At 48.9% G+C, this 12,385-nt stretch overlaps 1 protein-coding gene across 2 annotated transcripts in view; it reads right to left on the reverse strand.

Annotated features, from left to right (window-relative positions):
* Nt5dc3 (5'-nucleotidase domain containing 3) overlaps positions 1-10,789 on the reverse strand; it is a 53,273-nt gene extending 42,484 nt beyond the window's left edge. The window contains exon 1 of one of the 2 annotated variants that reach the window (XM_045152342.1): positions 10,576-10,789. In XM_045152342.1, the coding sequence (XP_045008277.1) occupies positions 10,576-10,789 (214 nt within the window). Of the gene's footprint in view, positions 1-9,528; positions 9,681-10,575 lie in introns of those variants that run through there. The other variant, XM_045152343.1, reaches the window with a different exon arrangement.
* Positions 10,790-12,385: the final 1,596 nt, after the last annotated feature.

A 12,385-nucleotide genomic window follows, 5' to 3' on the forward strand; every position in this document is an offset into this window, starting at 1 on the left:
TTGCATCATCTCCAAGGAAAAGCAATCCATGATAAAGAGGATTACTCATCTAAGAAATTAGTAAGGCACATGATATTTATACTACTCCCACCAAATGTTAAAATTATACCTTATTACTCTAAGTAACATCTGTAATTCTCACTACTTCATAGAAATCCACATTTCCTAAAATTCCAAAGATAAGAGCCAGGCGTGGTAGTGCACACCTTTAATCCCAGCACTCAGGAGGCAGAGGTAGGAGGATCGCCATGAGTTCGAGGCCACCCTGAGACTACATAGTGAATTCCAGGTCAGCCTGAGCTAGAGTGAGACCCTACCTCGAAAAAGAAAATTCCAAAGGTAAAACCACAGGCCCTCTGTCACTGCAAACCAACTCTCGATGCATGCACCACTTTGGCTTCTGACTTTACATGGATACTGGGCAATCAAACTTAGGACATCAAGCTTTGCAAGCAAGTGCCTTTGACCACTGAGCCATCTCTCCAGCCCCCAAAATCCTTTTTTCTAATGTACAAACAGACCCCTAGCTTCTACCAACCCAAGACTAAGAATGTGAGGCAGCATCTGACGCCTATGGCAGAACCCCCTGCTTTGCTGTATCCTGCCTGCCTGGTGCTTCTACCAGTGTATTTTTTCCCCAATATTTTTATTTATTAGCAAGCAGAGAGAGAGAGAGAGAATGAATGCAGGGCTTTAGCCACTGCAAATGAACTCCAGACATATGCACCAGCACACCTACCAATGTATTTCTAAAGTACCCTGACATAACTTCCTTTGTTCTGTTACTATAAAAATGTCATCAGTGGGCTGGGGAGATGGTTCAGCAGTTAAGGCGCCTGCCTACAAACCCAGGGTTCAGTTCCCAGTACCCACGTAAAGCCAGATGCATACAGTGGTACATGCATCTGGAATTCATCTCTCTTCTTTCTCTCTCTGCTTGGCAAAGAAATTTAAAAAAATTTTTTTTAATCATCAAACTTACCATATGCAACCATGGTCACTCATTGATTCCAGAAAACAATGTATCTTATTTAACCCTTTGAGGTGACAGGTGTGCTTCTGGGTCAGTAAGTAGCATCCTCCCTGCTCCAGTCCCTAGAACCTTGACTACATTACCTTATGCAGACAGCAAGGTCTGCATGGATTAAGGCTGTTTATAAGCTGACTTTTAGAGATGGTGTAGACTGCTCTGGTGTGCCCAATGTAATTACAAGGTTCTTGTGGGTGGAAAGGGCAGGCAGAGGACGCAGTGTCCAACTGAGGAGGAGAAAGTCTGGATCAGGCTTTGAAACTGGAAAAGGTTCGAGGTCACCCTGAACTACAAGGTGAAAACGGAAGGGACTGTAAACTCTGCCCGCACAAGCACCCACTGTGCCTCAATCCTTCCTCACTCCTTAGGGTAACAAAGGAACCAAACAAGCATAGGCTTGGGGAAAGATGCTCCAGGAAGTCCCTGGAAACCACACAATAGCCTGTGTGTACAAAATGTCATGCATGTGCATCTTTTTCCATAACAGAATACACAGCTTTCTCCAGAATCCTAAGGGTTCCTGGTTCCATTATCCTACACCTATACGGCACAGGAAAAGCACATCTGTGGTTGTGCAGTGAAGCATCTTTCAGTACCATGCCTTCATGTAGGATTCTTTTTATTGTTGCTGTTCTTCTTTGTATTTATTTTTCTTTCTTTTTCTGAGGCAGAGTCTCAGTCTAGCTCAGGCTGACCCGGAACTCACTCTGTAGTCTCAGGGTGACCTCGAACTCACAACAATCCTCCTACCTGCCTCCAGAGTGCTGGGATTAAAGGTGTGCGCCACCACGCCCAACTTGTTTTTTGAGGTAGGGTCCCGCTCTAGTCCACGCTGACCTGGAATTCACTATGTGGTGTCAGGGTGACCTCGAACTCACAGCAATCCTCTAACCTCTGTCTCCCAAGTGCTGGTATTAAAGACCTATGCCACCAAAGCCATCCATACATTCTTGCTAGGCAAATTACCAGAAGCTCACAAGTATAGAACCTCAAAACAGAGTTCCTGCCTCAAGAAAGGGCTTAATAAGTCAAATTGATAGGAGCAATAAACTGCCATCCTCACTCCTGGAGACATGAAATTTAAAGGCTCTGACATGTTTCTAAAGCTAGTACTAAAACCACCACCTACAAAGAAACTTCTTTCATGTGTATTTTCTGTATTTCTTTAACTGTCTCTCTGAGAAGACTCACAGTCTGAGAAATATTTATCTCATTTTAAGATCAACCAAGACTCTCTCTTTAACCCACTGCAGCTCCCTGAGGAATGTGTACACATCATTATCACTGTATGCATGGTACACTCGAGTACCATCCTCTCATCCTTGTGTCTTATGCTCCCCCCCCCTTTTTTTTTTCCAAGTTAGGGTCTCATTCTAGCCCAGGCTGACCTGGAATTCACTATGTAGTCTCAGGGTGGCCTCGAACTCACAGAGATCCTCCTACCTCTGCCCCCAAGTGCCGGGGTCAAAGGCGTGTCCCCATGCCCGCTGTGCTCCTCTTGTCTCTGCCCTGCTTGCTTCGCTGTGCCACACCCCGTCTTCACTAGACACCCAGTGTCTGATTAGTCAATGTTACCAACCGAGAACTTCAAGTAAATCCTTCAATGCCTCTGAATAAAAGCCTCTGTCTTACCTTCCAGGTGAACCTCCAGCTTTCCTGCCACAGTTTACCTATGCTATATAGTCTCCCAAGGGGCCAAGTATTCTACACAGTCCAGCTCCGAATCATCTCAGAAAAAGAAGAAGAAAAAAATCTGTTAGGTTGTCCAAATATACAGCTGGGGCAGCCTCTCTGGAAACAGCAGGAACGTCTGTTCTGGAGCTGACAGGCCAGGCTGTCCACCCGACGAGTACACAGGGCAGGTGCAGGGGCAGGGCTACAGCCAGCAAGAACAAGCGGGTCACACAAACACGTCCAGCCCTGGGCATGAGCACACAGTGGTCTCTTAGACCCACCACTCTAATACAGGGTGTTCTCCACCCTGGAGCCACTGATATTTGGAGCCAGATAACTTTTTATGAAAATGCTGTCAGGGCTAGTGAGACGGCCCCCATAGCGATAGGTGTTTCCTTGCTGTACAAGCCTGCTGACCTAGGTTATTAGATCCCCAGCACCCATGGAAAGCCAGAGACAAAGTAGCATAGGCACCTGTAACCCCAATGCACCTACAGCAATGGGAGGCAGAACTTCCAAAGCTTGAACCAGCTAGGCTGGCATTCCCAGCATCAAAACAAAAGAGACTGCTTCAAGGAAGGTGGAAGAACATGACCAACATAGAGGCTGTCCCCTAACCTCACAAATGTGTCATGCATGCATATACTCATACACTTTTTTTTTTTAATTTTTTTTTTTGTTCATTTTTATTTATTTATTTGAGAGCGACAGAGAGAGAAAGAGGCAGATAGAGAGAGAGAGAGAATGGGCGCGCCAGGGCCTCCAGCCACTGCAAACGAACTCCAGACACGTGCGCCCCCTTGGGCATCTGGCTAACGTGGGACCTGGGGAACCGAGCCTCGAACCAGGGTCCTTAGGCTTCACAGGCAAGCGCTTAACCGCTAAGCCATCTCTCCAGCCCTCATACACTTTTTTTTTTAAATGCGGGGGGTGGGGGAGAGGGCTGGAGAGACGACTTAGTGGTTGAGGTGCTGGCCTGCAAGACTTGACACTGCAAGAACTCGAGACACAGGCACAAGTGTGCATCTGGCTTTATGTGGGTACCAGGAAATCAACCTGGGTCACAGGACTTCCAGGCTTGACAAGGAAGCAAGCAAAGGCTTTTAACTGCTGAGCCATCTCTCTAGCCCCAATATCTAACATTTCTGCTACAGATTATGATGCAATATTTCATTTCCTAAAGGCATAAAAATTGTTCTTTGAGCTGACTTCAATACAGGATTTATAAACATTAGACCTCCAGAAGTCCTGAGTTAATAACAACAGGAATAAATTCCAATGGAGGGAAGCCCTGCAACGTGGTAAGTCTCCCTTAAAACTGTCAACGTCATAGAAGACAGAGGAAAGTCTGAAAAACTGCAACAGTACAAGGAGCCTAAGGAGACAACTCAATGTAGTGTGCACTCCTGGATCCAAGAACAGAAATAGGACATCAGGTTTAAGAAAAAATAAAACCCAAGTTAACTATGAATAATGTAGCAATACTGGGTTGGGCTGTTTGTTTTTCTGACGTACACTTATATGCGTAGGGTATGGGTGGTGTGGTATGTGTGCGTGTGCATGTATGTGCGCACGCAGCTGCACACATGTACAGAGGCCAGAGAACATTGGATGTCAGTATCTTTTCACTCATGCTCCTATTTTCAGTCAGTGAGCTCTAGCAATTCTCTGGTCCCCATCCCCGAGGACTGGGGTTGCAGATGATACCCAGCTTTTATGTGGGTTCTAGGTAAACAAATCCAGAAATTCTTGGACCCTTGCAGGCCTTCATACTTGTGCACACAGCAAGCACTCTTACCCACCAAGCCACCGCCCCAGCCTAACACTGGGCTGTGACACTGTGACAAAAATATCCCAGTAATGTGAGAGGTTAGTAATGGCAAATAGGAAACTTCTGGAAATGATAGTTTCTCTGTAAATCCAAAGCTGATCTAAAACACTCAAGTCATTTAAATTTTAATTTAAAGGAGGTTGGGAACTAGATAGATTGCTTAGCTGTTAAGGCACTTGCCTGAGAAGCCTATGGACCTGGACCTAAGTTTGACTCCTTAGAACCCACATAAGCCAGATGCACATTGTGGCACATGCATCTGGAGTTCATTTGCAGTGGCAGGAGGCCCTGGTGTGCCCATTCTCTCCCTCTCCCTCCTCCTCCCTCCCTTCTTCCCTCTCTCCCTCCCTCCCACCCCCCTCTCATAAATAAACAAAAGAAATACGCCTCTCTCTCTCAAATAAAAATAAAGGGGGAGCGCTGAGCATAGTGGCACATGCATTTAATCCCAGCACTCAAGAGGCAGAGGTAGGAGGATCACCATGAGTTCAAGGCCACCCTGAGAACATAGTGAATTCCAGGTCAGCCTGGGCTAGAGTGAGACCCTACCTCAAAAACACCAAAAAAGGGCTGGAGAGATGGCTTAGCGGTTAAGCGCTTGCCTGTGAAGCCTAAGGACCCCGGTTCGAGGCTCGGTTCCCCAGGTCCCACGTTAGCCAGATGCACAAGGGGGCGCACGCGTCTGGAGTTCGTTTGCAGAGGCTGGAAGCCCTGGCGTGCCCATTCTCTCTCTCCCTCTATCTGTCTGTCTTTCTCTCTGTGTCTGTCACTCTCAAATAAATAAATAAATAAAATTATTTAAAAAAAAATACCAAGAAACTAAAAAAATAAAGGAGGGGGATAAGACAGGGAAAGAGTTAAAAGTCTGGAGTCACACCTCTTGCCAGTACAAGCTGCATTCTGAGGGCCTTTGAAGGGGAAGTGCTTGAAGGGATTACTTAGATTAAGGGGAAAAAATCTAGTGACCAGAAAAGTGCAAAAATAAAATTCTTTTGCCAGAATCAGGAAGTGAGAAAGAAAATTATTTTGTCCTATCTCACAACTTAGAAAGGGTTTCAGGGAGGGTGTCCTCATCACCAAGTAGTCAGAGCCACTGGGGTCCTGGTGGTCACTTCTAGATTTCTCCATCCATGCAACACTGGTCCACAACTTGGCACAGGCAGGCCAATGGGCAGCCACTGAGGCACCATGAGGGAATCAGCAGCCTTTAAACCCACTGCTGCGTGCTTAATAAACGCTTACTGAAAGAACTCAGGTTAAGCGCCTACGTTCTCGCAGACGTCAGCTAAAGGAAGGTAGGAATGATGTGGACTCAGATAAGACCAAGAAGGAAAAGACCCAGAGTTTTCAGGGGTGACACAGGAACCATCTGTGTGTGAGCGCATGTGGGATACACTATATACCTGAAGTACTTGAAAGCTTACAACACTTGAAAAGACTTAGACATTCCTTAGTCTGGTGACCTCCAGAGAAACTGGAGCTGAGAGATTAGGTGACTAATTAAGGCCTCAGCTACATACAACACACTGCCCTAGGCAGGAGACTAGACTAGATTTAAGGGCTAAATTACCACCTCCACCTCTAAACTACATGTGTTCTTAGGCCTGTCATTGAATAAACAGAAGGAATAGCTACTATCAACTGAGCATCTGAGTAGCCTGGCACAGACTAAAAATGCCACATTATTCTCCTACTGCAACTGAGGAAGCTAACGCCAGGGAGATGAATGCCCCCTCTCGTACTCCAGACGCTCTCAGACTATCACACCAAAACTCAACTCTTGATGTCTACAACCAACACTTCAGATGTCACATGCAGCAGGGACTATTTTAAATGGCCTTTACAAATGGACTTATTTTACCACCCCCACCCCCACACCAAGACCCTAGGATGTGGGTGCCAGCAGTATCCTCATTTAACAGATGGAGACTTCCCCAGTTCTCAGAGGCAGCAAGAGGAAAACCTTGTCTAAAGTATCAGGATGGCAGAAGCTGCACAGAAACTGAAGATGTAATTAATTACCCCTCAAGCCAGCAATTTCATTCTTGGGCATTTAGAGAATGTGAGTAATGTTCACACAAACCCTTACATGGCATTTATGCCCACTTATTTATAACAGTCAAAGACAGAAGGGATGAGCAATTCAAGGTTCAACCTTGGCACATACATACCATGGACTACTACTCAGCAATAAAAAGTACCACTGGGGCTGGAGAGAATGGCTCAGCAGTTAAGGTGCTTGCCTGTAAAGCCTAACAACCCAGGTGTGATTTCCCCACCCCCAGTAGCCACATAAAGGGAGATGCACAATGCAGTTCAATGGGAGAAAGAGAAAACACCAGTGAAGATACTCAACAGGTGGATACTGCAAGCCTTATATTTGGCCATCCAGGCCAAATGAGCCAATGGGTGCAACAGTGGCACATCTGTCATGGTGGAAACTAACTGCCCTCTAATTGGACTGAAGGACCACTCCATGGGAGAGAATACATCCCTGATACTGAAAACTTAAAAGGGGTAGTCATGAGCCCTAGGGGTGTAATGTCTACTGCTCTCTCACTAAATGTATATACCATGCTTATCAAACTGCCCAGCAAGCAATTCTCTTAATGTTCATACCCTTATATTAATACCACTCTCACTTCTGGTACAGAATCTTCACTTTTCAGATGGTAGTGACCTTAGGATGACTCAGAAGGCATCATGGTGCTAGAAAGAAGGGACCAGAGTGCTCAGTACTGCAATATCTCTATCACACCTTCCAAGGCTCAGGGTCTATTGCGAAAGAGGTGGCAGAAAGAATGTAAGAGCCAAAGGAAGGGTAGGACTCCTTACAAAGTGCTCCCCCCAGACACAAAATGGCCTGGATATCCATGACCTCACAGTGCCTAACACTACCTGCACAATACCATCATAAGAGGAGGAAACGATCATGACATCAAAATAAAAGAGAGACTGATTGAGATGGGGAGGGAATATGGAGAAAGTGGGGGGAGGGAGGGTATTACCATGGGATATTTTTTATAATCATGGAAGTTAATAAAAATTTGAAAAAAAATAAATTAAAAAAATTTTTGAATATAAAAGAGATGCATACAAAAGAGAGAGATACAAAGTGACACATGCATCTGGAGTTTTTTTGCAGTGGCTGGAGGCCCTGGCAGACCCATTTTCTCTGTGTCTGCCTCCTATTTCTCACTGCTTACAAATAAATAAAAATATTTTTTAATGTGTTTTTAAAATATTTTTTAGAAGCTGGGCATGGTGGCACACACCTTTAATCCCAGCGCTCAAGAGGCAGAGGTAGGAGGATTAGCGTGAGTTCAAGGCCACACTGAGACTACAGAGTGAATTTCAGGTCAGCCTGGGCTAGAGTGAAACCCTACCTTGAAAAACCAAAAATATTTTTTAGGGCTTGGAAAATGGCTTAGTAGTTAAGGTGCTTGCCTGCAAAACCTAAGGATTCCAGTTCAATTCTCCAGGACTCATGTAGGCCAGGTGCACAAGGGGTTGCATACGTCTAGAGTTTGTTTGCAATAGCTGGAGGTCCTGGTGTGCCCAACGTCTTTCTCTCTTTCTCTCTCTCTCAAATAAATAACTTCTTTAAAAATTAAAAATTATATATATATATGTATATATGTGTGTATATATATATATATACATATATATACATATATATACACACACACACACATATATATGTATATATGTGGCTACACACATACACATACATATATATGTGTGTATGTATATGTAGATAGATATCTATATATCTACATATCTATCTATATATCTATATAGAGAGGGGGGGAGGGAGGGGCTGGAGAGATGACTCAGCAGTTAAGGTACTTGCCTGCAAAGCCTAACAACTCAGGTTGAATTCCCCAGTACCCACACATAAAGCCAGATGCACTAGGTGACACATGCATCTGGAGTGCCCTGGCACACCCATTCTCTCTGTCTCTCTCCTTGCAAAAAAAATACGTGTGTGTGTGTGTGTGTGTGTGTGTGTATCTATTTATTTATTTTTAAAGTACTGGCCAAGTGTGGCAGTGCACGCCTTTAATCCCAGCAGTCAGGAGGCAGAGGTAGAAGGATCACTATGAGGGCAGCCTTAGGACTACAAAGTAAGTTCCAGATCAGCCTGGGATGAAGACCCCACCTCGAGGAGAAAAAAAAAATACCATTGGTACAACAGTAAGACTGTGGATTTTAGGGAATTGACCAAGAAGCTAATCCCATAGGTTACATACTGTGGCATAAAATTTTTACAGAGAAGGAAGAATGTTCCAGAGGTTGAGGATAAGGAAAAGTATCTGACTGGAGATGGGCGTGGTTAGAAAGTCAATATGAGGCATTCTTAAGATAAACTGCTCAGAACCTTGACTATGACAATAGATATGCAAACCTGCATGAGATAAAACTAAGCAACCACCCACATTAATACACATTAAACAAGGCCAGTAGGTATGAATATATACAGTTTTACAACATGTTACCATTGCTACTACACAGAGTAAGCTAGATCTCTATTACTTCTTAAAATTGCATATAAATATACAATTATCTCAATAAAATTTTTAAAGAAAAAATCTTAGTTGGGTGTACTACCTCACACTTGTCATGCCAATACTTGGGAGGTAAAGTAGGAGACTTGCTTAGAGCTTGAGACCAGCCTGGACTACACAGAGTTCCAGGCCAACATTGACTACTGTCTCAAAGCAACAACAAAATGTTGATAGATGCAATGCTTCCCTTCTAGGATCCAGCATTCAGGACACCAAAGGAAAAAACCCACAACTTCAAGGCCAGCCTGGGCTTCATAGTGGGAATGTCTCTAAATATAAATATAGGCATGGTGGCACACGCCTTTAATCCCAGCACATCTGGAGGCATAGGCGACCATGAGACTACACAGTGAATTCTAGGGTCTGCAAGACTTTACCTTGAAAAAACAAACAAAAAAAAAATCAGAAAATAATAAAAAACTTACCTGCTCAAAAATTGAGGCTAGATGATCTATATATCTTTAGCTCTAAGATCTGCAATTCCCAACATCTTCTCCAAATGGACTTCTCACCACATCACACAATAGCTCCAAAAGCCAAAGCAAAATTACACTCTTGGCAATGAGAAACCAAGCAAATAACCACTCTTTCATAGAACTCTGCACTGCTCCAAGCTCTGAGCTCACTCTGAAGATCATTCAAATTGGGCTTTTTTCCCACTTAAGCTGACTTCTGAACAAAAGATACAAAAGGCGATCCTACAAAATTTTCCCTCACCAAGTATTACTTATCTCTACATGCCATCTTCACAAATACGGGGGAAAAAAATCAATTAATACATTATTTCGACTCGCCAGTGAGTTATCCCTGGCTCTCTACACCAGTTTCCAGCTGCTGGGAAGCAGCCAGGCGCTGAAGATAAGACAACAGATTCCTGCCTGAGGCAGACCCTAGGGCAAAGGGTGACTTGGGTCAGGTCCTCTAAACTTGAGACCCTCCAGGCCCGTCTACAGAATGGGGAGGAGAGCAGGTCCTCCGCAGGCTATGGGGATAAGAGGTCCACGCGGGGCACAGGCTGGCTCCCGGCTCGGTGTCTCCCCGTTTCCCTTGGTAACAACCAGGTCAAGCCCACCAAGGACTCGTCCTCTCCCTCGGAATCCGGTCCAAGCCGAGACTTCCCGAGCAGGACGTACAACACTGCAGCCCACCATCGCCAGCAGAAGGGGGACAGAAGAGCCTCCGGGTACAGGCACCTGGCCCGGAGCCCGGCTTGGAAGTAACAAAATGGGACCATACCCCAATGGGCTGTGGGGGGGTGACATGCCCGGAACCCCCCAGGCCCGCCCAAAGCGCCTCCGACTGCTTCCCAACCCCGGGGTACAGAAGGGCGTGCATGACAGGGCGGGGCGGGGGGTGGGAGAGAGAGAAGCGAGAGAGTCGCGAAGTTGGTGCCGTGACGTTTCCTATGGGGTGACGATCAGGATCAAGACCCGGGGACCCCCCGGGGGGCCGGGAGCGCCGCCCTCACTCACCCTCCGTGCTCCTCTTCGCCTCCCGGTAGCGCTCCCACAGGTAGCGCTTCATGTCTCCCGCGGGGCCGGGCGCCGTGCACAAGGGCCGAGCCGGGCTCCCGCGCGACAGTCCCCGGGCCGCAGCCTCGCCATCGCCGCCGCTCCGCAGGCCAGCCGCCGCCACCGTCACCCTCGCCCCGGCCCCGCGGACCGCCTTCGCCGCCACCGTGGCCATGCCTGCCGCCGCCGGGCTACGAGCGGTGCGGCACGCCGAGCGCCCGTCAGTCAGCGGACACCAAGCTCCCTGCGTCTGAGCACGTGGCGGCGCGGCCCCGGCTGGGCGTGGAGGGGCGGGCGGAGGGCGCGGAGGGAGGGGCGGGGCTGGAGGAGGCGGGGCGGGGCCCGGAGAAGGCGGAGGGAGGGGCGGGTCCTGGATATGAGGGGGCGGGCCTGGGGAGGCGGGGCGGGGCCCGGAGAGGACGGGGGAGGGGCGGGGCCTGGATGGGGAGGGGCGGGGCTGGAGGAGGCGGGGCTGGAGGAGGCGGGGCGGGGCCCTGAGAGGGCGGGGGAGGGGCTAGAGAGGGTGGGGCGGGGCTTAGAGAGGGAGGGGAGGAGCTGGAGGGGGCGGGGCCCGGAGAGGACGGAGGGCGGGGCGGGCCTGGATAGGGAGGGGCGGGGCTAGAGGAGATGGGGAGGGGCGGGACACGGAGAGGACGGAGGGCGGGGCTATAGGGGCGGGGCCTGGAGAGGGAGGGGAGGGGCCGGAGGGGGCGGGGAATGGAAAGAACAGAGGGGGGGGCTGGAGGAGGTGAGGCGGGGCCTGGAGAGGATAAAGGGAAGGGAGAGGCTGGAGGAGGTGGGGCGGGGCCTGGAGAGGATAAAGGGAAGGGAGAGGCTGGAGGAGGCGGGGCCTGGAGAGGATAAAGGAGAGGATGAAGGAGAGGAATGAAAAGGCTGGAGTGGAGAGGGCGGGGCCTATAGAGGGGAAAGGGAGGTGAGAAGAAGGGAGGGTGTGGTGTTTGGAGAGGACAGAGAGAGGGGCGGGGCTGGAGGAGGCAGGGCGGAGCATGGAGAAGGGGGAAGGGGAGGGGAGGAGGAAGGGAGGGCAGGGAAGAGGAGAGGCTGGAGGGGGCGGGGCAGGGCCTGCAGAGCAGAAAGAGAGGGGAGAAGGGAAGGGAGGAGAGAGGAGGGGAGGGGGGAAGTAGAGGCTGGAAGGGCAGGGCGAGTCCTGGAGAGGAGAAAGAGGGGAGAAGGGAGGAGAGGGCAGGGAGAGGCTGGAGGGGGCGGGGTCTGGGGAAGAAGAAGGGAGAGGCTGGAGGAAGTAAGGCGGGATCGTAACTGCCAGAGCTTTGTGCCCAACCGGCTCTGGTCACTTCCTGACCCTACGGTGCGTGGGGGTGGCAGTGCCGTGGGACGAAGGCCACATGAAATGTGATAGCTCGTCGCTGACCCTGGCACCGCCGGAAGAACTCCGTTCCACCTTCCTCCTACCTCCTGTGGCGGTCCCCCAGCTCCCACGGACAGTGTGTCCCCATCCCCATCTGCTCTGGCCCCAGCTCTGCAAGGTGACCTCTCTCGGCGTTAATGGCTTCTGCAAGTCTAGACCTCCCGTGGATCTCAAATGCTGCGCCTGGGATGGCTCTGACTCTCAGCTTGGACCCACCCAGGCCAACGCTTTTAAGGGGTGGCTGGGTGGAGACCTCACATGTTGGCTGGAAGATCCCAGCCCCTGAAGACCCCAGCCCCTGAAGACCCCAACAGGACACCAGAGCACCACCCTAGATATCCATCTCAAGGGAGAGAGATCCTCTGGACGTTACCATCAGCTCGT

This window comes from Jaculus jaculus, chromosome 6 (assembly GCF_020740685.1).
Source record: "Jaculus jaculus isolate mJacJac1 chromosome 6, mJacJac1.mat.Y.cur, whole genome shotgun sequence".
Lineage (NCBI taxonomy): Eukaryota > Metazoa > Chordata > Mammalia > Rodentia > Dipodidae > Jaculus > Jaculus jaculus.